Source organism: Pithys albifrons, chromosome 8 (assembly GCF_047495875.1).
Source record: "Pithys albifrons albifrons isolate INPA30051 chromosome 8, PitAlb_v1, whole genome shotgun sequence".
In the NCBI taxonomy this organism is placed as follows: Eukaryota; Metazoa; Chordata; class Aves; order Passeriformes; family Thamnophilidae; genus Pithys; species Pithys albifrons.
Genome location: NC_092465.1, coordinates 39007726 through 39032212, shown reverse-complemented (window position 1 = coordinate 39032212; position 24487 = coordinate 39007726). Strand labels below are relative to the sequence as shown.

At 52.1% G+C, this 24487-nt stretch overlaps 1 protein-coding gene across 1 annotated transcript; it reads right to left on the bottom strand.

Annotated features, from left to right (window-relative positions):
* COL6A1 (collagen type VI alpha 1 chain) lies at positions 1-23500 on the bottom strand. Its single transcript, XM_071562471.1, has 35 exons — positions 23295-23500; positions 22430-22559; positions 20677-20877; positions 20234-20393; positions 19925-20047; positions 19813-19833; positions 19621-19641; positions 19491-19535; positions 19132-19185; positions 18330-18374; positions 18199-18225; positions 17887-17913; positions 17744-17788; positions 17454-17507; positions 16829-16891; positions 16276-16338; positions 16074-16127; positions 15956-15991; positions 15721-15783; positions 13750-13812; positions 10329-10391; positions 9557-9619; positions 9394-9444; positions 9274-9309; positions 8638-8700; positions 8104-8169; positions 7625-7660; positions 7266-7302; positions 6479-6487; positions 5541-5674; positions 4269-4378; positions 3608-3791; positions 3230-3404; positions 2821-2850; positions 1-2064 (listed from the first exon to the last, which is right to left on the bottom strand). The coding sequence occupies exons 1-35, from the start codon at positions 23404-23406 to the stop codon at positions 1454-1456; spliced, it is 3075 nt and encodes a 1024-aa protein (XP_071418572.1). The 5' UTR covers positions 23407-23500; the 3' UTR covers positions 1-1453.
* Between the last annotated feature and the right edge of the window lie 987 nt (positions 23501-24487).

Below are 24487 nucleotides of genomic sequence, written 5' to 3'. Positions count from 1 at the left end.
GAGACTGTGGAAAACAATTTATTTGACAAATTTCCAAAGTGGACAATTTTAGTAAAACACAGGCATAAAATAAAACTAACTTGTACAATGGGGTTTTGACTCCAAGTAGAGAGTTTGGGGTGCCGATACTTGGCAAACACTGTTGATTTCTTGGAAGTGCATGAATTCATAGCATGAGCACCAATGGAAGCACTGAAACAAAATCTCACCCAGCCTAAGCACATCTTCAGTGTGGTCCTGGAAACAACTGTGTAAACACCAAGAGCCCACATGTCCCACATAAGTGATAGCACCTTTGTCAGTATATCCGTAGGGTGTGAGTCAAAGACTCTGGGAGATGATGGCAGCCTTTCCCTTGACTTTGCTGGGCTGAGGATGAGACTTTAATTCAATATATACTACAGTTAGTGGGTTTCCCTAGGGCCCAGGTGCCTAACTCCTAGGTGGTCCTATAGAAACAGTACTCTCAGAGAGCTTGCTGGGAATTAGTCAGCTTGGCTCTTTGGGGGAAAAACAGATAAACAATCCCACTAACTGGGCTCAGAGAGATTTTCCAGAATGGAGTTTGAACCATGACACAAGTCATAGGTTATTCATGAGGTTCCTGGTTTCACTGTAGAACCATGAGATCAGTAAGTGAAGGAGTGCAGTTAAGTAGCTTCTTTTGGGGTTTCCCCCTCCCCAGTGGCTGCTGCCCATCTTTCCTTTGGTCGGTGCCCAGCCTCCCTGCACTGAATAGAAGTGTCAGTGCCAAGGGATGCTCCACCACCCAGCTCTACCCCAGCCTGGAAAGTCAGTGTCCCATCCCATGGCACTGGAGGCCAGAGATGCTTCCACACAGCTTGAGTAGCACAGTCCAGCCCTCTCTCCTCCCCAGACATGGGAGATATGAACCAAACTTTCCAGCTGTGACAACAATCCCCTCTCAAAGCTTGCTGAAGTGTGAATATTTCACGTGAAGCACAGCATTAGTTTAGGATCATTGTCAGCTGGGCAATGGCTCAACTGATGTATGAAAGAGAGAAGGAGATAACAACAACAACAACAAAAGGTATATGAGAAGAGCATAATCAGTCTTAAGAGACCAGGCTAGTTCTTAGTGGTACAAAATGCCTCATCCTGGTTCTTTCTTGACACAATGAGATGAGGTTGGTATTTGTGTTCTCATGGCTTATTTCTAAGTGTGCTTTGGTTTTCTAGCTGTGGGGAGTGAGGGCAGTCACGGGCAGCGAGGGAAGTTTGAGGCTAACAGAGAAGAGACACAGATGATGAAGCAGGGGGAGAAGGAAGGGGACTATGTAGAGCCAGGCTATGGCACTATGGTTATCTGTATAGGTGCAAATTCCTCAGGTTGGTCAAGAATACTGTGAAATATTTTTGTTTTGTTTTGTTGGTTTTCCTTTTTAGGGGAGACAGAAGAAGCTATGGCCTTGGCAAAAACCCACCCAGATGCTCAGTCAACAGCTATCTTCCTGGAGACAGTTTGGTAGAAGACCCCACGCAGGAGAGAGGTATAGTCAGGCACACGGAAGAGGTGGCGCTCACCGTAGACCACGTCATAATCTGCGCTCTTCCCTGTGACCAGGACACGGATGTTGGGCTCGTTGGCGTGGCTTCCCACTGCCAGCACGTAGATCTCAATGCCAGCCTGCTGTGCTTCCTGCACAGCCCTCTCAATGGCCCTGGCAGTGATCCCTTGGGAGTGTCCATCAGAAAACACCAGCACCCTCTTCTTGGCCGCAGCGCGAGCGGACCGCTGGTACAGCCCTGTGATGTACTGCAGAGCGGCGTTGACGTCCGTGGCATCATTCATGAACTCCATGTTGTCAATGGCTTTGGCAATGACCGTGTAGTTGTGTTGGAACTGAGCTTCCACTCTCTGCTGGTTTCTGCCGCTGTACTGGACCACTGAGACGCGCACGGAATCGTCAGCGGGCTTGGCAGCCTCCAGGAACCGCTCCGCCAGCCGCTTCACAAACTTCTTGGTGGTCTCGAAGTTCTTGCTCCCCACACTGGTGGAGCTGTCCACCAGCAGCGTGATGTCTGCTGGGCCAGTGAAGGTGACTGCAAGGGGAAAGGTCCAGGGCTCGTTACATTGTCCTCCTCCTGCCTCTTCCACAGAAAGCTGATGAAGTCACTGGCTGTCTCATAGGCTTCCTGTCTTGTCAGACTCGGGAAATCCCTACTCTTGCTAGCTTTGTTCCCCTATTCCAGTGCTGTCCTACATTTGTCCTTTTACCCTTTCATTCCCTCCTTTATTTGGTTTAGGACAGGCTGCATTCCCAGGTGTTTATTTGGCTTAGATAATCTAGTGACTCTTGTTTAAATACAGTGGCTCCCCTTGCATGTCTGGGGAACCACTTAATCTCCCTTGACTCACTTTTTTCCATGGAGAGTCTGAGGACTGTATATGCTTCTGACTTGGAGGTGTACTCCATTAAAATCATCCCTGTACTAACTTTTCAAGCACTTTTCTCCAATATCCCTGCCATGATTTTTCCTCATGCTCCTACCACCAGATAATAATTGACCTCATTACCTGCCTCCACTAAAGCCTGGGAAGGCTACAATCTGTCACAGTCTCCTCTCTAGGTTTGAGGTGCCAGAGAAGCAACCATCTAGGCTTTTCCCCAGGTGCTTTAGGCTGGCATGTGTGAGAGACCCCGAGAGTGTCTGACAGATCTTGCTCACCTCTCCAAGCCCAGGAGCCTTCCCATTGAAAGAGGGGTCCAAGCCATATGTCCCCACAACCACAAACTCCCACTTTCCCCACCACAGCACCCACAACCTTTCAGTGTGGCACGAAGAATCAATACTCACTTGGGCAGGTGTAGTCAGGACATTTCTTTTCTGTTAAGAAAATTAGAGAGATTAATGTCAGCAGCTCACTCAGGAAAACCACATGTCCCATGGAGACACAGAAGGCACAGATGCTCACCTTGGTCCCTTGTGCAAGGCACTGTGCAAAGGCTTTAAGTGTGCTTGAAAACTGCTGTGGACAGAGATGTCCTGCAGCAGGTGAGGACACGAACCTGACCACAAAGCGTTCTGAGACACAGATACCCCTGTCCCTTATTTAACTAAATTTGATCTCCGTTCTCTTCTCTCAAGACCTGCTTAAGAGCATGACAGGGGGGATGCAAGGGAAGGCATCCTGCATCTCTCACCCCTTGGCTGAGGCAATCCTCCCTACCTTCCTCATTGCCTCCAGCCACCACCTTTCACCCACCTTGGCAGACATATGAGGTGATGTTCTGCAAGAAGGTGTCATCCAGGAGCTCAGCATAGTTATCCCTTTGAACAGACAGTCCTGGCCTGGTCGGTCTGCCTAAACAAGCGATGTCATTCAGGTGATCTGGATTTGGAGGGTTCCGGAATATGTCACCTATTCCAAGGGAAACCACCTGCAGGGAGATCAGAGTCTATCACTGGATGCATTCATCATCTAATGCATTCATAGCTGCAAATGCTTTTCATGTTGTGAGAGTCCTTCTAGTGACACCTGTGTCCCCTGCCCTAGCCTTGTGTGGCAGAGACATGGAGCTGCCAAGAGAGCCTGCCCTGTGATGCACAGCTGCTGTGTGGCACGTCCCCCCTGTGCCCTTACCGGAGTGACATCGCACAGAGAGCTGAGTGGGGTGGGGTCCCGCAGCGTGTCGGAGCGTCCGTCTGTGATGACAATGGCAACGCGCTTGTCAGAGGTGAATCTCCGCAGCAGCTGGTTCTTGGTGAACTGCAGGGCTTCTCCAGTGTAGGTTCCCCCAGCTATCCAGTTCAGGTTCTTGACTGCCCTGCAAGGACAGACACCAGTAAACCTGTGAGCTGTGGCGACTGGAGGAGGCAGAACATCTATCTCTGAAATGCTTGAGACCAGGGTAACACCCTGCATGGAGATGGATGGCATTGGAATGGGCTGCCCAGAGAGGTGGTGGATTCACCATCCCTGGAGATTTTTAAACACAGATTGGACGTGGCACTGAGTGCCATGATCTAGTAAGTGGACTAGAGGTGGACCAAGGGTTGGACTCGATGATCTCGGACGTCTTTTCCAACCCAATCAATTCTATGATTCTATGAGATTTGGGTGGAAAACTGGCAAGCCCCTTGGCCTCAGCACCACCTAGGATTCCAGCAGCCACTGCCTTTCACCACAGACCATTTAGCACCATTGCTAAATGGAGCTGCTGGCCTGCAGGTGGAGGGTGGGAGGTGAGTAGGTATGCCTGGGTCAGATTCCTGTGTGATGTGCTGAGCACCCACAGACTCACTGTTTCAGTGCCCCGATGTTGTCTATGTTGGCATCCCCCATGGCCACCAGCTCCTGCGTGTTGTCATGGCTGTACTGCACAACGCCCACACGGGACTCCCCGGGTTCAAACTGTTAGACAAAACAGAAGCCAGTAAGAGTCAGGTACCTCAGGGGAACCCCAAGGCTCAGGGTCCTGCTAATTGTTTGGACTGAATGCCTTCATGGCAGGCTTTGATGCTTCTCCTCTGCTTTATTCCAGGCAGACAGAGCCCCAACAGGAGTGGATGCACGTGGGGACCAATTTGGTGAATCAGCCAGTGAAACAAGACCCAAATCTAGGTGTCTTGGCTCAGTGGTCTCAACACAAGCCATTGGACTCTCAGGTACATGGTGAGGTTCTTGGAGTTGCCCTATGTGCAGAGAGCCAGGAGTTGGACTCAATGATCCTTGTGGGTCCCTTCCAACTCTGCAGATTCTATGGTTCTATGAGAAGCCTTGTTTGCAAAACTTCTGGCTTTCTTCCAGCATGGTGGGTTTGCTGCCCAGCTCCAGCCTTTCTACTTGTTACTGGCTTTTTGCCATCCAAAAACCCATGTGTGCCCACACAAGTGTTCAACAGCAAGTCATCGTGTCTTTACAGACTGTGTACTTTAGATGTGGCTGGTTATACATTAGGGAAACTCTGGATCCCAAAATTCCTTTCAAAATCACAGAGGTAAATGAAATTTCCTACACACAGCAGGTGACCAGAGAAGAGTTAGGAGAACAAGCATTTGCATGTCCCTCTTCAGACTGAAAGACTCCCTACGGGGACAGTATTGCTGGTTTTGGGCTGCAACATTTTTAGTAGTGTGCTTAACTGGTAACCTAAACCCAAGTGTGGGGGGCAAACAGAGGTGTCTGGGGGGCTGGATATAAGAGACTTCCAATATACCTCTTCTCCAGAGACCTGGAATGCTCATTAGGACAAGGAAGAGACTGAGACACTGATTGATAAGAGGCTAATCAGGGTGATTAAATGCTTGATGAGCCATCTGCTCTGGGACATGGATGAATTGCTCCCAGCCACAGCAGGCAGAGTCCATTTGCACAGAAAGATGTCTATATTTTGGGACTAACTGCTGTCTAATCTCCATCACTTTTTGAATTTGGGAGGAATCAAGCCCCACTCCTAGTCTAAAGCCAAGCCTTGTGGAGGGTTTTTGGAGTGGAGGCATCTCCCTATTTTCCTGCTTGCTGCATAAAACAAGTGAGTGCACACAAGTATTGTGGCACTCGGTGCAGAACTCACCTTGACACGCTCGTCCTTGCTCAGACGGTCAATGACCTTGATGATGAAGTCCTTGGCAATTTGGAAGTTCTGCAGGCCAATGCTCTCTGAGCTGTCCAACACAAAGAGGAGGTCCACAGGACCACAGGTGCACTCTGCAGCCAGACACAGGAGCAGAGGGACATGTTTTGAAGGGAGGCATCACCGAAGGAAGCAGCCCTGACCAGGTGGGTGCCCATGCCATACCCAGCCACAAAGCACAGGGTAACATAATGCAGCAAAATAGCTGCATAAGAGACTTAAGGGACCGTTTATTAATTTTTCCATTTGCATTTCCTCCCTTATAAGACATACAGTATTTTCAGGCTGTGAGTACCCTTAAATCACCCAGTAATTATTCCACAACCCATTTCCTCATAAGCTTTCTCACTTCTTCCATCCACCCAGCCCAGGAGGACAGAGGTGACACTGGTGGGCTGGAGGCGGCTGACTCAGCTTGCTCCCCTCTTTCCCATAGCTGAAGGACATCATGTGCCCTTGGCTCTTCTTTCAAACTTTTGGACTGCAAAACCAACTTACTGGGATAGCATCAGGTTAAAAACACAGTGCATTCCTTTGCTGACCAGCACAGGATTTGGAAGGAAGAGGGCAGAGCTGAATCCACAGTGTGCTCTGAGCAGACATCCCAACTGCAAAAAGGGTGGAGAAAATCCACCCTGCTGGCATAGGGCACCTTACAGTTTTCCAGCTGTAGGACTCAGCCACATCAGTCTCTGAATTTGTGTGGCATCCTCAGGAATTGCTTACTGCCCTCCTCTGCCTGCCTCATGCCTAGTTCTCCCTCGAGGTCTCTCACCACATCTCCATAGCAGAAGGCAAAGAGCAGGGGAAGGGAGGGGTGCAAGCAAGTAGAAGGTCTAGCAAATGTTTGCAGAGTGACTCTGCCAAGTAATACTCACCACAGCAAGCTAGAGGAGAAGGGAGGAAAAGAGAGAACGTTAAAATGCTTGACAAAAGAGTTTTTCACACTCTAATACAGACTGCAGGTTTTTGTTTCTGCAAACCCAGAGACACCTGGCCTGGCCAATCCAAGCTCATGGAAGTTTCCCTCCCATTTGAAATACCCAGCTGTCTCTCCTGTTCCAGGCTGGGATGCCCTGCCCTGGAGCACAACACACAGCAGAGCTGTTTCTGCACATGCTTATGTGTTCTTACTTAAATAAAAATAAAAGCTATTTCTGGAGGGATTAAGAAAGCCACCAGAGTATAGAGCTCAAACTCAATTCCCCAAGTACCCTGTGTCCTTCCAGTACTTCATTACTGGCCATGGGCCAGAAACCCTCTGTAGCACATGTGTGCTGATTCTGCCCATGGCAGAACACTCCAAAACAGACCTCTCTTTCCGAGGGGGGAAAATTAGACCCTGATATATAACAAAAATCCCATCATAAAATGGGCCACTCAAGTATTTTACATGACTTTGCTCATATTTTCCTTGCAGAGAACCACAGAGAAACCGTTCTACAGCATGTACAAGCGAGACACAGCTGAATGAGCTACTCTAGAGATAGAGTTGGCGGTCCCTGGGTCAAGGTGACTTAATTGTGCCTCATGGAAGGGGAGAGGTGCCCTTTGATGGCATTCCACTGCCTGGGGATGGTCCTTCTTGCTGCAGGGGGCAGGGAAATATCATCCCTCTCACTTAACATGGCACCGAGCAGACAGGGGAGGTACAGGGATACTCACAGCACATCTTCATGATGATGTCCAAGATTTCACATTCCTGAGAACGGAGGAAAGGAAACATTTGATTAACAGTGAAGGTGGTTTCCTGGCTGCCTACCACCCCTGCTGCTGTCCTGTATGCCCAAAGCAGGTCTTGATCTGGAAATGAGGGATGTGCAATTTGGGACTGGATGGTGATGGGCTGGTGTGAAGGCAATTTGGCCAGGTAGACTCCCTGGGACACCGAAGAGGGGCAGCCACCACTGAACCCAGGAGCAGGAGGCTCCCCCAGCAGTGCCCCTCCTCCCAGGAGCCATCACATAGGGCAGGGGAAGCACAGATCAGGCCAGCAAACAGCACCCCAGTCCTGCCCCACTCACATCTGGTCCTGGAGGCCCCACAGGTCCTGGTGGTCCCTGTCAAACAGAAGCACAGGAGAGAGGAGGTACAAGAGCTGTCAGTCTTATCTGCAGAGTACTCTGCTGATACCTTGCTAAGCAAGGCAGAGTTGGGAAAAGCCTTTTGGCTTCCCAGTTGCTGGCCCCTGCACTGGGCTTGGAGCAGATACATCTGCTTGTTTGCACAATGCCCTGGTGCTTCGCAGAGGTGCAGAAGGAGATTCACTTCCAAATGTGCCGTGCACACTGAGGTGGGAAGGCAACAGGCACACACACAGTGGGTGTCATGGCTTGGGGTTGCCCCCTGAGCACCCAGGGCATGGAGGGATGGAGTGATGGAGGGAGAGAGGGAGGGAGGGATGGATGGATGGACGGACGGAGGGATGGAGGGACAGACAGAGGAAGGGACAGACAGAGGGACGGACGGAATCAGTGCATACCCAGCCAGGGTCCTTACTTACCGGGCGACCTTCAGGTCCCCTGTAGCCCTTTGCTCCTTTGATGCCCCTGGGGCCAGGGGTTGGGTTCTGGAATGAAAAGAAAAACAAATCCCACAAATCTGTGTATGTCAAGGGGCAGCACCTCCCCCTCCAGGTGTCTGACAAGTCCTGCTTCACCACAAAAATGTTATCTGAGGTTGCTGTACCCAACCAAACCATGAATTGGAAGGGCCAGGGTGGACACAGGGAAAATCTCCCTCCATGGGACAGTGGTGCAGCACACATGTAAGCATCAGTGCTATATGGAAGCATACAAAGTCTTGCAGATGTGATGCCCACCTCCACCTAACAGACTTGGAAGTTTGTCACCTCTAGGACACAAAATGAACACCTGGAGAGAGCTTCTCTCAGCATCCCTCAGACATTGCTCAGCAGCAAAGCGTGAAAATTTGCAAAGTCTGATGGGCTCTGATCCATCAGTGTTAGAGATCCAGCTGAAAGCTCCTGCACTGTGCTCAGAGGGAAAGATGATTCTCCATTACACAGATTACTCACATCATTGCCAGGGTCTCCAGCTTCTCCTTCATCACCTTTAAGTCCAACATGGCCTTTTGTTCCCTGAAAAACAATGCAGAGGCAACTCCTGCATGGATGGCAGTTGTTAGTGTAGTGAAGTTGGTGCTGGTATGTGCTGACCTTGTGAGACCTGGCTTGGGAGGAGGGTGGAGAGCAGTGTAAGGTGTCCCTAGCACCACACTGCAGTGCTCTTGAGGGATAGAGAGCTTCTTACGTGGTTTTCACTGCTATAGAATCATGGAATCATTTAGCTTAAACAGACCTCTAAGAACATTCAGTCCAACCACTAACCCAGCACTGCCAAGTCCATTACTAAATCATGTCCCCACCACAGCACCATTCAGCTCGCCCTGGAAGGCGCTCCCAACCCCAAACTCTGGCTCTGGGACTGCATCAGAGAGCACCCAGCCCAGGCTGCTGCCCTTGGGTGTTACTACCAAGGCAGGAAACTTCCCCTGGAAGCATCCACTGCAGAGAAGAGTGAACTGAAGGAAAATAGAGCTTTGGAGGAGCAGGCTATTTCAGGGAGCCCATTCCACCATGCAGCTGATGGAGAGGCTCTAAGTGCCCTAACCAAGGGCAAATTTTGGGTGTATGAGGATGGAGCACACTTACATTAATGCCAGGGTCACCTCTGTCTCCAGGCTGCCCCTGGGGATGGAGAAAAGGAAGCACATTAGGTTGGACAAGGAGAAATAACGGTTTTACAGTTTCAAGGCAGCACAAAAAACTTACTGGGGCACCTGCAAATCCAATTGAGCCATTCCCAGGAGGGCCATCCTCCCCCTGGAAAGGAAGGGAGACATAGGAGAGATAAAGAAAAGTGGATTCCTCAGATAGCAGGGCAGAAGGATCCTGCTCTCCTTGGACAGTGTATCTCCACAGCTGTACCACTCACCCTTTCTCCCATCAGACCAGGTTCTCCAGGCAGCCCAGGTGCTCCAGGCAATCCCTTTGGGCCCTGGAAGGAGCAGAAGAAGCAGTCATGCACTGCACATTGTTTCAGCTGGGAAGACTATGACTTCGGTGGCAACCAGCTACCAACACAAGCCCATCACAGGAGGTGTTTTGCTCATACAAGAACAATGTGAAGATTTAGATTAGATGTTAGGAAAAAGTTCTTACTCAGAGGGTGGGCAGGCCCTGGCGCAGGTTGCTCAGAGAGGCTGTGACTGCCTCATCCCTGGAAATGTCCCAGGATAGCTTGGATGGGGCTTGGAGTAATCTTGTCTATGGAAGGTGTCCCTGCCCATGTCAGGGGGTTGGAATAAGATGAGTTTTAAGGTGCTTTCCAACCCATACTCTTATATGATTTCTATCAAAGCCAACGTCTGGGCTTGGGGTTCAGTTTGCTGCCTGCCCTGGGGATCAAACCTGCTGGGAGATTGAGGTGACTACCCCAGGAGAGTATCTTTCCCAGCATCTCTGATGGGAAGCCATGTGACTTGTGGTATGGCTATACCCTCTCCAAGAAATGACCTATGGGAGGTGGGGGAAAAGACAAGGACCCATGGGAAATGGCTCCATGTGTCTGACAGGAACACTGAAGTTTGCACCTATAATAAGTTTCCAATACCCAAGGGACTTCGGGAAAGCCCTCAAGGGCAGCACCTCCTGGTAGTCCCTTCATCACCTCCCCCCAGAAGATGTGGTGATGAAACAGCACTGACCTCATTGCCACGAGGGCCGTCATCTCCCCTGTAGCCTTTGGGTCCTGGGGGTCCAGGCTCCCCCTAGGGAAACACAGAGAACTCACTCAATAGGGATTTTCTCTTTGTGCTTTTCCTGTCCTGAAGGAGTTGGTCCCTTTTCCTGATGTGTGTCTGCCTCGTGCGTTGCACCCATCAGTGAATCACCTCCACCTCAGCCAGCCCAAGAAAGGACATACTGACATGGGTTTAAACCAGTGGGGAGATGCTACAGGAGCTCTCCCTGTGCCCTCCTGCCTCCCCATGCTTCCTTATGCCCTACTGAAGGCAGATCCCCGCTGAGCATGAACCAAACCAAGAAGCTTTCTGGGGCAAGGTGTGATACTGAAGGTATGGGCTGAATAGTATCTGCTTTCAGTGGCAGCTGAGGGCTCCAAAGCCATCCCTCTCCTCCACAGCTCACCCAAGTAACAGGTGACCTGGTGGGCAGAAGGGAAGGGAGGAAGGGCTGGTGTTTTGCAGCATCAAAGCACAGCTGGGTGGCACAGTGTCATTTCATTGGCTGGGGCAGAGGTGCCCCTGGGGCAAAGGTTGGTCCTTGATGCAAGCATAACATCCTGAAGGTAACACAAACCTCCTGATGCCTCATGACTTGAAGATGTCTGGGGCACAGACAGGCTGGGACAGGCCCTTTCATGGCTCCAGGGAATTCCTGTCCTCAGGAGGCTGCAGAACCCTGGCAGCAGGTGCTGGAACAGATCAAAGCTGTCAGTCTGCCACATTCTATCTGGGCAGTGACCACTCACTCCATCAGCTGCAGGGCTGGCCAGAGACAGCAAGAGCGAGGAGAGGATTCTTTTCTCTGAGAGCTCCTCATATGTCCAAGGGAGTCCCTTTACCTTCTGCTCTGTGCTGGCAGCCCTTTGCAGGGTGTGCTTTCCCAGAGGTTGGTAATGATGGGGGACATTGATTGGATAGTGATGCTCTTTACTGGGCCCAAATGCTTAAGTGAGGCAGCCCTTCACATGGAGCTGGGTGCACACCTGGCCCCCAGGCAATGGAGAGGACAGAGGTAGGCAGAGAGCTGGTGCCAAACATCCATACACTTCTTCCAAGGAAAGGTGCAGAAGACTTAAAATTGCACAGAACAGATCACTGAACTGCTCCAAGGCATGTGATCTTATTTCTGCACAAAAGCCCAGAAGAGAGAAATCTTGGAAGGAGGAACAGTAACTTGTGATCCTTCACATCAGCCAAAGCTGGAGCTGCGGCACCCTTGGCTCACGCTGGCCATACATGTCCTCACTGTAGGAGCACACACTGCAAATCCCTCATGGCCCTGGGGGAATTTATGATGATGCAGGATTTGGGGTCAGGAAATCTTGTCCACTACTTTTCTGGGTGCGACAAGTACAACAGGAGGGATGGACATCATAGCCAGGAAGAGAGAAGGGCCACCAAACCTGTCCATGAGGATCAGGGAAAGAGCACGCTGGCCTTTAGGTTCCCTTGGAGAGAAACAGGATGAAAGGCAGTCACAGGTTAGCGGGAGCCCTTTCCCCTTGCCAAGAGAAATACACTCCAAGATCCAGAGCTTGCAGATAACACGGCTTGAAAAATACTCGTGTTTGCCAAAGTCCTACTCTTACCCAAGTCCAATTACGCATTTATTTTTAATTTGGCCAAACAAAAGCAGTCTTCCTCAGCTTATGGAAAAATCATCCTTGCTTTGCAACTACTTTTCAAATCTCCCTGGAGTGGTGGTGGCATTGGGGCAGCCTCTGGTCTGGGGAGGTTTCAGAGCTGCTTTTGTAATACTTCTCTCTCTGACAGCAGTTTGACTGAAGTTTAGTGGTGAGGAGGGAAAACTGTGTCCCACAGGCTCCAAGACAGCAGGGAGACTCTTCTTTCTCCTCTTCCTCCCCATCAGTGAAGGCTGTCTGGAAGAAGAATCTATCCCAGACTGGCTCTCCACCATGCTTGCATCAACCTTCTGTCTTCTACATGGTCTTGCTCCTGCCTTGAACTTGGAATGAGCTTCTACCAAATGGAGAGCAGCTCCAGCTCCAAACTCCTTTGCTGGTGTTGTGTGCAGCACAGGTTCAACACACACACATCCAAAGAGCTGCCTTCCTACCAGGGACACCTCCCAAAATGACACCTAAGCAGTGCCCAGCAAGCTGGATGCTGCCAGACACTCTTTGGTTGTGGCAGGAGCTCAGCTCCCCTACAGAATATGGACAATAGGACATTTGGACAATATCAGGACAGTAGGAGCTGGACAATCTTCCTGTGGGGATTTGATGCTCCTCACTAGCATGAGACAGCCTCAAGGGAAGCCCAGCTCCAGGCAAGTACAATGCTGACGCAAGCATGGCCTCTCCCCATGAGTGGGTTTGCTGTGGGGGTCACTCATGCTGAGGATAATGTGAATGCAACATCCACCCCTTTGTGACTGTGCTGCACTTCACATCCCCTCCAAGGGCTCTTCGACACTTGGCCAACCAAAAAGGGGTTCAAAAGCTGTCTCATCTTTATCTGCATCCTGGTCTCCATGCTTCATGCCTCATGGAAGTCCTGGTCCACCAGTTTGTGAATATTTATCTCAATACAGCCCTGTATCTTAGGATCTGTCAGAACTCTGATGGTGTGGGTAGAAGTAGCGTTGTCCCACCAAGCCCCACCCAAGAGTGAGTCAAAGCATGTTTGCTCAGGTGCAAAGACCCTGTGGGCCACTGCAATCTGTGCTATTGACATGGAGGATTGACCCAGCAAAACCTCCAGACTCAATGTTATGACCTGGATACTACTTGGGGAAGAAAGAGCCTTTACTTGTGCAGGGAACAGAAGCCTTCCTCAGGCTGGAGGTGGCTAACTCTGCTCTCTAGAAAGCCCATGGGGTCTGACATCTGTTCCTTGAGGACAAGCAGGCCCCAGAGCAGGAGGGCCACCCCTTGCATCAAGCAGACTTGGGGGATGCTGGCTTTGGGATAGGTTGTCTCTGCAGATGCCAAGGGTGCTGGGGACATCACTGGGGCCACATCAGGATATCTTCACCAACACAAGATGTCTCATTGCCTCCCATGACTGAGGTGAGCAGCTTCTGGCCTCAGGCCTGAACATTGTGTGCATTGCTGCAGCTTGCACTTGCCAGTTTCCAGTTCTGTCAGATGTGTTGACATCTGTTTCCATGGAATTGGGACATGATGTGGAGGTTGCTTTGTCCACAGCCCAGCAGCCAAGTCTCCATTTTTTTAGCCCTGTTCATATCCTGAGTTCTCATAGAAATCCCTGCCACTCTTCACCAGCTTTGCTTTCTGGTCTGGAAGATGCTGAGAAGTCACTCCAAGAGGCTGTGGCATCAGTTAAGTCCTCTACCCCACTCTGCCTGCTGTCCAAACCTCTTCCATCTGGGAGCTAGAATGTTAATACAGCCTCTTACCTGGTCGCCAGGTGGTCCGAGGGGTCCTTCCCGCCCTTGGTCACCTGGTGGTCCAGGTTCTCCCTGAAAACACACACAGAGGGCATGAGAAACAAAAAGTGGGGCAGAGGTAGGGTGCAAAGGGACCTGTGTGCAGTGGGGAGCAGCACCAGTAGTTGAATGGAAACACACTCATCCGAACAGGGAAGGTTTTGAGGCAGATTCAAGAGCTGAGTAGGAAACTATCAGAGATGTATGGAGATAAATACAGGCTAGTGTGACGACTTTGAATTCAGGAAGATAGCCCTAAGAGGATGACTTTCTGAAGCTTGCCTCTAGGTAATGTGTTTCAGCCCATTTTGTGCCAGAAAAGCAAATATTTGGAGAGATTCACCTTGTAAGGCTTCTGCAGATACACAGACCTGGCCTTGGACTCAAACCAGCTACACTCTGCAACCCTGGCTGTTCTTCTAGAGCAGTTCCTGCCCTGGGCAGTCTGCATGGAGAGGAGCACAACCTCCATCCTTCCTCCACCCCTTCTTCCTCCAGCCTGCCATAGCTGGGGAGCCAAGCAGATTCCCAAGAGAATGAGCCAGAAGATGGACACCCTCACCTCTCATTACCAAAGTTCTCTCCTCTCCTTTGCTAACACTCAGCACCCTGAGCCAGGCTAGGGCTGTTTGCAGAAAACTGATGGCCCAGGAGAGCCCAAAAAACCTGAGTCTAGGTGGATTTGCACCCCAACAGTTCCAACAGATGGAAATACCAAAGGATTGAGTTCAGTTTCACTTTCACTCAACATCCTTCCACCAGCCCAGCAGAGTTGCATCCCATCAGGGCAGTGTGCCTGCTAGACCCAAGCTGGCTCTGTAGCATCTTCCCCATCCAGACCCACGGCCAGGAGTGAGCAAGTCAAGGAGGCAGAGGAGAGGGAACTTTGAGGGAAGCAGTTGAAAGCTTGGTGACCTAAAGCTGTTGTTTGCAACCTAGAAGCTTCCAGATGAATCAGCCAAACAGAAAATACAAAACACAACTTCCAAAAGGCCCTGAGATGTTTCTGGCGAGGTTACACAGCCTCGTGCTTGGACTCAAACTTGGAAGGAAACAGCCCATCGTCTGCTAAACAGTTTAATTCCAGGACACTGGCGTGCCTTCATCTCCTGTGCACATCTGCCCCGCACACCCCATGCAGCAGAACTGATGATCCCTGAGCAGTAAACAGGAAGGAGTAGGCTGCCAGAAGCCCCCTGCCAGAGCTGCCCCCTCCCCAAGGCAAACCTCTGCCCTGTCTCCAAGCTGGTGGTGTCCTCCAGCAGGGACAGGGGATGAGTGGTTGCTGAGCAGCAGGAATATTGGATGGTGCTGTGTGCTCCCACCACCCCCACCCTGCACAGCAGCACCTCTCATCCATCCCTGTGGTGTGTGGTATGCCTGTCACTTGCCACATGTTTGTCCTGGCCTGCTGAGGGCTCCTGCCTGTCCCTCCCACACTCACGCTCACTGACTCACCCCTGGCAGGCAGAAAAAATACTTTCCTAGTGACTCCCACCCAAAAGTGGAGGGAAGAGTGTTCCCCCTTCCATCCACACCCACTCATGCTGCCCTGCAGCTGATGGTACCTGTGCCCTCCTTTCCAGCCCCTGAGCACTTGGAGGAGGATACCTCGACTCTTTCCTTTCCATCAACTGGTTTTCCAGCTCTGAGGAAGGAACTGGCCACTGTTCACCTGCTCTTGGCTTGCTGGGCATGCTCTAATCTGGATTTTGGCTGTTTGGTGATTAGTTGCCAATGTAAAGGGACAGTTACTGAGGGACAATGACAGCTCTCAAGCTGGCAGGGAATGCACTGAGTTTGCCTGCTGGCCCACAGGCTGGGGAAGTTAGCCCCTGGGCACCTATTTCCAGCCCCTGGGCACCTATCTCCAGCTCCTGGCTACCAAGCATAATCACATTTACAAGCAGATGCTGAGAGCTGCCCTGTGGGTGCAGTTACCGGCTCTCCTCTCTGCCCGCGGTCACCCGGTGAGCCCGGTGCTCCTCTTTCTCCATTGCTGCCCTGCAAAGAGATGGTGGCATCACAGAATGAGGATCTGCTCCCAGCAGGAGCAAAGCCCTCCCTCACTGCCCAGCTCTGAGCAGGCTCAGCCACAGCCCACTCCTCCTCTTCCAGAGGGTACCAGCCCTTCCCACGTCATGCTGGGGTGCCTGGCAGAGGTGCCCTCACTTACTCGTTCTCCAGGAGGACCATCTGCACCTGGAGCACCCTGTGGAGAAACAAGAGGGGTGGTCAGGCAGTGGGGATGGCCAGCAATCGCACACAGGAGGCATCACAGGTAGAGGACTTACCTCATCGCCAGTCTCTCCTGCTGGTCCAGGCTCACCTTGGTTTCCTCTGGCGCCCTGAATGAGAAAGGCACATGGATGCAAATGAAAAGTCAGGTTTTGGAGCAAAACCCTCCATGTTTACAGAGCTTTGGGCAAGCTCTGCTTCAAAGCCCAGGCTCATAATGGGCAGGGGGTGTTCACACATGGGCACTTCTTCACCCACCTTCTCTCCAGGGTTGCCGGGAATCCCTTGTCGGCCAGGTTTTCCATCATTCCCAGGCTCCCCCTTCATAGGGACACAAGGTACCATTAAAGCTGCATCCAGCACCCAGCAGTGGATTTCAGCTCCCAGAGCACAGAGACTGTCAGGGAGCCCTGGTGCAAGCCTCTTTCAGGGCTGTGGTCTCTCCCCATCCCCAGCAGATCCCCCACCACTCCACTCCCAGTGAAAGTCACCTTTTCACAGCAGCCCCCCAGTATCTCAGGGATGCTCATTTCAGGTTTGTGGGCACCACTAACCTTGGGTACACAGTGGATGATGGGGGGCATCCTTTAGAGCAAAGACCAAGTTAAGTGGGGCATGGAGCAACCTGGTCTAATGAAAGGTGTCCTTGCTCATGGCAGGGGGTTAAGCTTTAAGGTCCTTTCTCACCCAAACCATTCTGATTCTGTGATAGGATTGCCCCAAGTAGTGCAAGGAATTGCCACCTTTCCCTCTTGCAGAAGAGGGGTCCCAGCATCCCTTCTTCTGTGTGAGGATGGGCAGAGCCACTCACCTTTCCTCCCTTGGGTCCATAAGCACCAGGATCACCCTTCGGGCCAGGTGGGCCTTGAGCTCCCTGTTGAAATTAAAGGCAGCATCACTGAAACCCAAGCTGGTGCCACTATCTGCAGGAAACTGGATGTGGCCTGAGCATCCCAGCAGCCTGACATGTGGCTCCCCATTGAGATGGACAGGGGGACATGTACAGAAGTGACACCACGGAGCCACACAAGCAGCGCTGTGCCCACTTTGCTGAAACATTTCTGAAGCTCAGAGAAAAAGGGTGGAAAAGTTGGTTGTTGGGCTGCTGTGGCTGGACCACAGTGACACTGGTGCAGCCATGGATGTGTCATCCTGGAGCATGGAAAAAGCAGGGAAACTGGAGAAATGCAAGGTCAGAATAATGTTTTCCAAAGCAGCATCCCAAGCAGCCCTGAGCAATGGGCAACAATTTCCAGGCAAGGACAAGGCAGATTGCCCTGGAGACACCCCCAAGGTGCCATGCCTGGTATTCCAGCATTGCATATTTCCAAGAAACTCCCTCCCACATTTGCTTGTCTTGGGGAACTCCCCATTTCCACCCACCACCATGGATGATCTGCTCATTTGCATGCAAGGGGCACCTAAAGGGTACATACATCGAATCCAGGTGAGCCTTTGCATCCAGGTAATCCAGGATATCCAGCTTCACCCTGTCAGGCAGACAAAGTAGGGGTCTCTAATGAGTGGCATCCATGGGAAGACCTTATCCATCATTCCAGACCCCTTGGAAAGGACCTCCCAGCCCTGTCTCTGACTGGCAGCTGAGTAGCTCTGCAGGGAAGGAGCTCCACTGCCACAGAGGCTTCATTCTTGGACCCCACAATGGTTTTGGAGGGGCAAAAGTCAGGGTCCTCAGGACAAGCAGTGCCTGAGAGCAGAGATTTACCTTCATGCCATCAATGCCATCGATTCCACGCCTGCCTTTCTCGCCCTGAAACAGAGAATGAGGACCATGAAGCGATTCCCAAAGACCCTTCTCCTTCCAGGCATCAACATGAGAGAATAAATTATGCAAAAGCAGAGGCTGACCTTGGCTCCTTTGGCTCCTCTTGAGCCCTGAAAAGGGAAGAAGAGAGATATCAGACCCCCATGCAGAGGAGATTCATCCCCCCACCACACTGCAGTCCCCACACCAGCTCAGTCCAAGGGTGCAGACATTCACCATGCCTCTGCACACCACTAGATCCCACTGGATCCCCACTCCTGGCTCAGGCAGTGCTGGCAGGAAGCATGGAAGTGTGAGCACATACCAGATCCCAACATCATCCAGCTGCAAGGGTAGCTGGAGATAACCATCTGCGGGACAGAGGGATGCCCCTCAAACATCCCTGCTGTCCTCACCTTTTCTCCTCGGCTTCCTTTGTCACCCTAGAGAGGAAAAGAGAGAGAGAAATGGGAGAATGAGAACACTTGCAGTTCAAAGCCTGTGGCCCACTGAGGAACCATGGCTGTGTCCTTGCAGCCCCACATACCTTCATTCCTTGGTAGCCAACAGGTCCCATGTCCCCTGGCCTGCCCTAGAGAACATAAACACAGTGTTATGGAGGCAGATGCAGTCACCACCATCACCATGGGATAGTTTCCCCCCAGATTCTTGATGTGGGGCTCATGCCCAGCCACCATATTGTCCCATAGGAGGATCTCCCATAACTCTGCTCCTCATTTTCCTGGTCTGGGAATACAGCATCATTATCGAGGGCCAAGGGGACCTGTCCTTACCTCCACCATCTCCAGCTCTTCCTGGGGGTGAGGGAAACTGGGCGCTTGGGGACACACCATTTGGGATGAAAGGGAAGGGCAAAAAACCCTTGGGAAGAAAAAATGTATAGCATGGGGTTTCCAAGTTGGGAATGCACAGGATGGGTAACTGCACACTCGTGTGTGGGAGAAACCTGGCTCCCAAAAATAAAGTGTGCCTAGTGAAAAAAAATAAAAGGGAGGAGGAGGAAAATAGTTCCCTCATGCTTTTAGGTTATTTACAAAAGGTTTCCCTGTAACACTGCTGTGCTTGTTGTGTCAGAGGACGCAGGAGGGAGCCCAGAGTCCAGCCCTGGCCTGGCATACATGAGTCAGAGACATGTCCTCCAGGAGGGATGGCTATTTTGGGTGAGGAACAAGGAAGCTTTGTAGCAAGAGGAGGAGCCACCCCACTGCACACTATGACTACCCCATGGAAACAGGGTGATGCTGGTGAGGATGTGACTGAGAGGTCTGGCCAGAAGCAGCCAAAAAACAGCCCCTGTTCAGAGTCTCCAGGGCTGGTCCTTGACTTACTGGGCTTCCAGCTTCTCCTTTCTGGCCCGGAAGACCTGGCTTGCCTCTTTCTCCCTACAACACAGGACAGAAATACAATTAGTTCATCATCCCCAGGAACAGAATGACGACATCTTGAAAGAAGAGCAGGGAGGATATGAGGAGCAGATGATACTGGCCACAGGGGGCCATGGTATGGGTCCTCATTCACTTCTCCATGGGGCAGTGGTGGGATGCTGAGGACCCACACCCCACAAGTGATCTTAGAGATATTTTCCAATCTTAATGTTTCTATGATGATGATTCTAGGTCTTTGAGCATTCCCAGTGAGTCCATCCCAATGCCCAGGTCCCACAGCACAGCCACAACCAGTCCCTCACCTCATGGCCTGGATCACCAGGAGGTCCAGGGGGCCCTCGAGGAGGCTGCAGGAGAGAGGTATGGGTTAGACCAGTCACTGAAGCACAGCTGAGACCACAGGGATGTGAAGGAAGGGGACAGGGGTCTCACCTGGCACTCAAAGGAGCAGCACTGCTCAGAAGGAAGAAGAAAACAGCATTAGAGCAGTGGTCAGGCTGCACCCTGCTCAGGGGGGCTCCCCTGGCTGGCAGAAGATGCCTTCAGGGCAAGGCTGTGCCACCAAGCCCTGCTTGGCCATGGGTGACCCATGGGGGACAGGCTCAGGTACAGGGGGACACTCACCGATTGCTCTGTGTTAAGTTTCTGCAAGACAAGAAAGTACAGACAGGAGTTTTGAGAGGGATGGGTGAGCCTGGGGAGGGGGTGTGCTGGGGTGGGGGCAGGCACCACTCACAATCATGTCGATGATGGTGTTGATCGTTTCCTCCACATCGAGCTCCCGGGTTGGCTTCAGGCTGGTGGCGGTGAAGTTGCGGCGGTAGGCGTGGTCCGTGGCGATGATGTTGAGTCGCTGGTCCTAAGGTGGGCAGGGGAGGGCAGAGTGAGACCTGCAGGCATGTGTGCAGGGTCTATCCCAAGAGATCACCCTGGGGGTCCTCACTGTCCCTTCAGAGTGCCTCTCAGAGCCTCCTTTGCCACACCCCGGGTCCCATTGTCCCACTTGTGACCCCTGCAGGGAGCATCCCTGCTATGTGGACCCTACCAGGTGGTTGGGGGAGATGGCAACGGAGAACACTTTGATCCCCAAATGCTTGGCTTCATTGGCAGCATCATCCAGGCCTCCACACGGCTCCTTGTAACCTTCCAAGGGATGCCCATCAGTCACCACAATCAGGTATTTATTCTCCTTGTGATGGGAACCACTGAAAGGGTTTAAACATAGGATTGAATGTTTCAAGGATTTAGCTGGAGAGGAGTGGTTTGGGCACCTCGGGGCACTCACCCCAGGCAGTGCTCCAGCCTGTGGTCAGGGCATATCTTACCCCAGCAAATCAGGAGCACTACCACCCCTGTGCCCACTCCATGTCTAGGTGACCTCTTTTCCCAACCTGGGAACAGCTCTGCACAGTGCACAGGGATGTCCTAACTCAGAAACTCCCAAGCTCCACCCCCCACCAGCATCCCCCTCCCTGCCCCACTCCATACCCGATGAGCAGCTCCTCAATGCCCCGCTTTATGGCACAGTCGGTGTAGGTGCCCTTCCCGATGTAGTTCACGGCCGAGACACGGTTCTTCAGCTCGCTCTGGCCACTGGGCATCGAGGTGAGGCTCTTGATGAGCACGACCTCATCACTGTAGTGCAGAGCTCCCGCATTCCACACCAGGTTGCGGTCACAGCGGTAGTACCTACATGGACACACCAGGACACATGTTGCAGCACCTCCATCCAGATTCCCCACCATTTCCACTTCATTTTCACCACCACAGGACGTGCAAAATCTCTGCAAAACAGGGATTCGCCAGGGCTTCCTGCTCTCCTGCAAGGCTGGGACATGCTTGCCATGCAAAGCACAGCATAGGACCAGGGCAGCTTGTCCAATGGGTGGAAGGGCAAAGTGATGCAGCTGGTGGGCATCTGCAAGGATCAAACAGCTTGGCAGAGTGGCTTCTGGAAGACGTTCCAGGCTGCAGTGGCTATAGCTGAGGAGAAGATGCTGAGCCAGACAGCCAGGTGTGTGTGTGCAGAGCAGGGAACCCCTGAAACACTCCACACAGAGGTTTTCCACTGCTATATGTGTTAAAATCAGGGAGGGATGCCTCCCCCTGAAGGATGCTCTGACATGGAGAAGGATGAGTATGTGTGTGTTGAAGCCTGTCCTGTGCACTAACACATTCAGCATCTGTGACTCTCTGGGACGCGGGTACTACATGTGCTTTGGCCACTGCCCCGGAAATGGGGCTAATCCCAAAGCCACTTGAGCCTTGTTCATTGCTGTCCAATGTCGTTCCCTCCATCCCACTGCTGCCAGTTGCCTCTGGACTGAGCCCAGGGCCTTGCTTAGAGGAGAGTGATGCTACACTGAGGGAGGTCTGGCAGGTTGTCCCAAGCCCAAGGCTCCTGGTCACTCAAAGCCTTGTGATGTAGCTCTCCGTCCTGGGCAATGGGCAGATGAGCTGTTAACCTGCTAACCTAACCCACTTCTATCCATCCTGAGATGGGGCATTGCCCCTGTAGCTGGTGCAGCACTGGCATATCCCCTTTGGGCACCAGCATGCATCTCCTGCTGATCTGAGAGTACAGCAAGACCCACGTGCCCCCAGGACTTGTGGTGCTCCTGTGCATCCCTGGATTTCCTGCCAGCAGGCAAGCCCAGCATGACCCTCTATGGGATCTGGGAGATTTTTTGCTCCTGGTCATCTCTGGGTGACCTCTCATTGGGAAAACCACGGTCAGGTCTGGGTTGGTGGCTGCAGAGGTGGGAGAGGAGGTGGCAGATAAAGGGCTGGGTGTCATGGGGTACATCAGCTGCAAGGGAGGGTTTGCTCTGCTGGATGTCCATTGAGTGCTGAGTTTAATGCCATAGGTGCTCTGCTGCCACCCAAGCACCCGGGTTGTTATGGGCCTGAGCACAGGGATCAGCATCACTTTGGCACTGCAGGATAACCACACAGCCAGCCAGAGGTGGAGGGGCTGGGGTGCCACTCCAGGAATTCCTTTGCTTCCTGACAGTCGGTACAGGCAGCCCTGCTAAAGCCACACTACTGTCCTCAGCACAGACAGAGCAAAAACAGGGCAGCTGAGGACTGGGAGAGGGATGAGAGGCTCCCACCCCCCTCCCCAACATCCCTGCTTTCCTCCTCTCCCTCTGTGGACAGACATGCAGGGTGGTCCCAGCATCCCAGCCGGCACCAGGCTCCATTCCTAAAGCAGCCTGGATAAACCCCTTGTGAGATGTACCTCTTGGTCAGCTTATCAATGAACCGGTTGGTGAAATCTTTCACTTGGGTAACCAGGTCCCCAAAGGGCTTCACCCTCAGGGCGACGCTCTCTGAGGTGTCCAGAACGAAGAACAGGTCCACAGGGCAGTCTGGGAAGAAGTGGAGAGGCAGGAATCGACTGGCAGTCCTGCTGTGTCACCTCCCCATCCCAGGCTTCCCGTGCTGCCCACCCAGCTTCCCTCCTAGCAGGCTCCCAGGGTATGGATTTCGGGAACACTTTCACATCCTAACCCCCTCAGCATCGAGGGTAAACAAGATCACACTTTCAGAAAACATAACTTTGTGGCATTTAACACTTTCCTATACTGTCTTCTCCATTTCCATTCAAAGAGTATCTTTGCAAGACCTATACTACTTATAAAAATAACATGCAGCTGCAGGATGCACTTAAAAAAATTAAACCAAGATGTTTTAGCAGTTCATGCAATGAGAAACCAACAATGTTCTCTGACACATTCTGTCAAAAATATAGTTTTAGGAAAGAGCAATAACAAAAAAAAACATTTCTTAAGAGCCAGCATCAAACCCAAAATAGTTCAGAAAGCCAAACTGGTATCAGCTGTTATCCCCCTCTTCTGCATCCCAGTGCTACTGGTAACTCCTGACCAGACAGAGCCAAGGAAAAAGAGCCAAAAATCATGAAAAGTGGGTACATCTTGCAGATCCTCTCTGATCCAACAACACTTTCCTCAGCAAGCCCAAACGTCCCAACAGATCTGCGGTGTGTTCAGCAGTGGAGGCATCCGCCCGGGAGGGAAACAGCAGTCGGGCTTCTCTGCTGGTCCTGTGCAGGAAAACCACCCTGGAAAGCATCCCAGGCTTACCTTCTGCGCTTGAGACTCGGGTGGAGATTTGTGTGCGCTGCTGAGCATGGGAGCCCCCCCCCAGGAAGCTGGCCGGGAGCAGCAAAGTGAGCAGAAAGTCTCGCAGTCTCATGTTGCTTCGTTCAGATTACCATCGAGCTGGATTCAAGAAGAAAAGCAGGGAAGGAGAACCAGCAGCCAAGAAAGGCCACGGTCCGGAGGCAGGAGTCGCTGAAGATATTTTTTTTTACCGCTTTCCCCTTGGTTTCCGTGGGAGGAAGAGCAGGCAGGAGGGTAAGGGTGAGGAGGAGACTTCTCCAGCCTGAGGACGGAGGGAGGGATCAGGGGCTGTCAGCTGTGAGTCAGAAACTAATGAAGCATTTCTCCTTACCCTTTTTTTGGATGCCACTGTACCTGCGATAGCAGCCTGGCCACCAGTGCATGGCACCTCTACAAGCCTAACACAGGTAGCCCTGGTGCAGCCAGTGCCCAGGGTCAGCGTCCTCCCTGGGGTTCAGCCTCCTCACTGGGGCATGGGGCTTGGGGCACCTACCAGCAGCTTCCTTTCAGCTCCTGGGTCAAGAAATCTGGGACAGGGGGACAGGCATTCCCATTGTATCCCAACCTGCATGAGAGCTGCTCTGTGTTGTCCCAAGGGAGTACCCACTGCATGGCAGAGCTGGAGCTGCCCCATGGCCACACAGGGATGGGGGCACCAAGGAGGAACCACATTTTTAGAGAAGCACTTTCCTCCCTGAGTTTCAGGGCTTTCTGCTCAGCCCAGTCAGAAACAGGAGAAGGAAGCTGAGAAGAAACCCACAGGGACACCCCATACTGGGAATGACCCTTCTCCCCAGGCCCATGCTCAGGGCAGGGAGTGGGGACAGAGTCAAAGCTGCCAAGCCTAGGAGGCAGAAGCAGGAGCGTAAATGCTTAGGGAGACCATAAATGAGCATCTTCCCATGCTGTAGAATGGTAGGAGAGCCTGAGGACCTGTAGTAGTGGGAGGCTGGACCCCACAGCAAAGCATGCCAAGGTGGTATTGACCATCTTGTCTTTATGACCAGAAATGGAGACAAGTCCCAGGACCTGCCAAATCCTTCATCACATTAATTGCTATGGGGGGCAGAGGTGAAATACCTGGCAGCTGACCCTGCTATGGCTGCAGCTGTAACATGCTCCCAAAAGCACAGCAGGGGACCAAAACCTGTCAT

Coding starts and splice junctions, on each gene's coding strand:
- COL6A1 (XM_071562471.1), bottom strand. CDS start 23,406: ATGAGACTGCGAGACTTTCTGCTCACTTTGCTGCTCCCGGCCAGCTTC. Junction 16,339..16,828: donor ATGGACCCAAGGGAGGAAAG/GTGAGTGGCTCT, acceptor GTCCCTATGAAG/GGGGAGCCTGGGAATGATGG. Junction 8,170..8,637: donor CTGGAGACCCTGGCAATGAT/GTGAGTAATCTG, acceptor TTTTCATTCCAG/AACCCAACCCCTGGCCCCAG.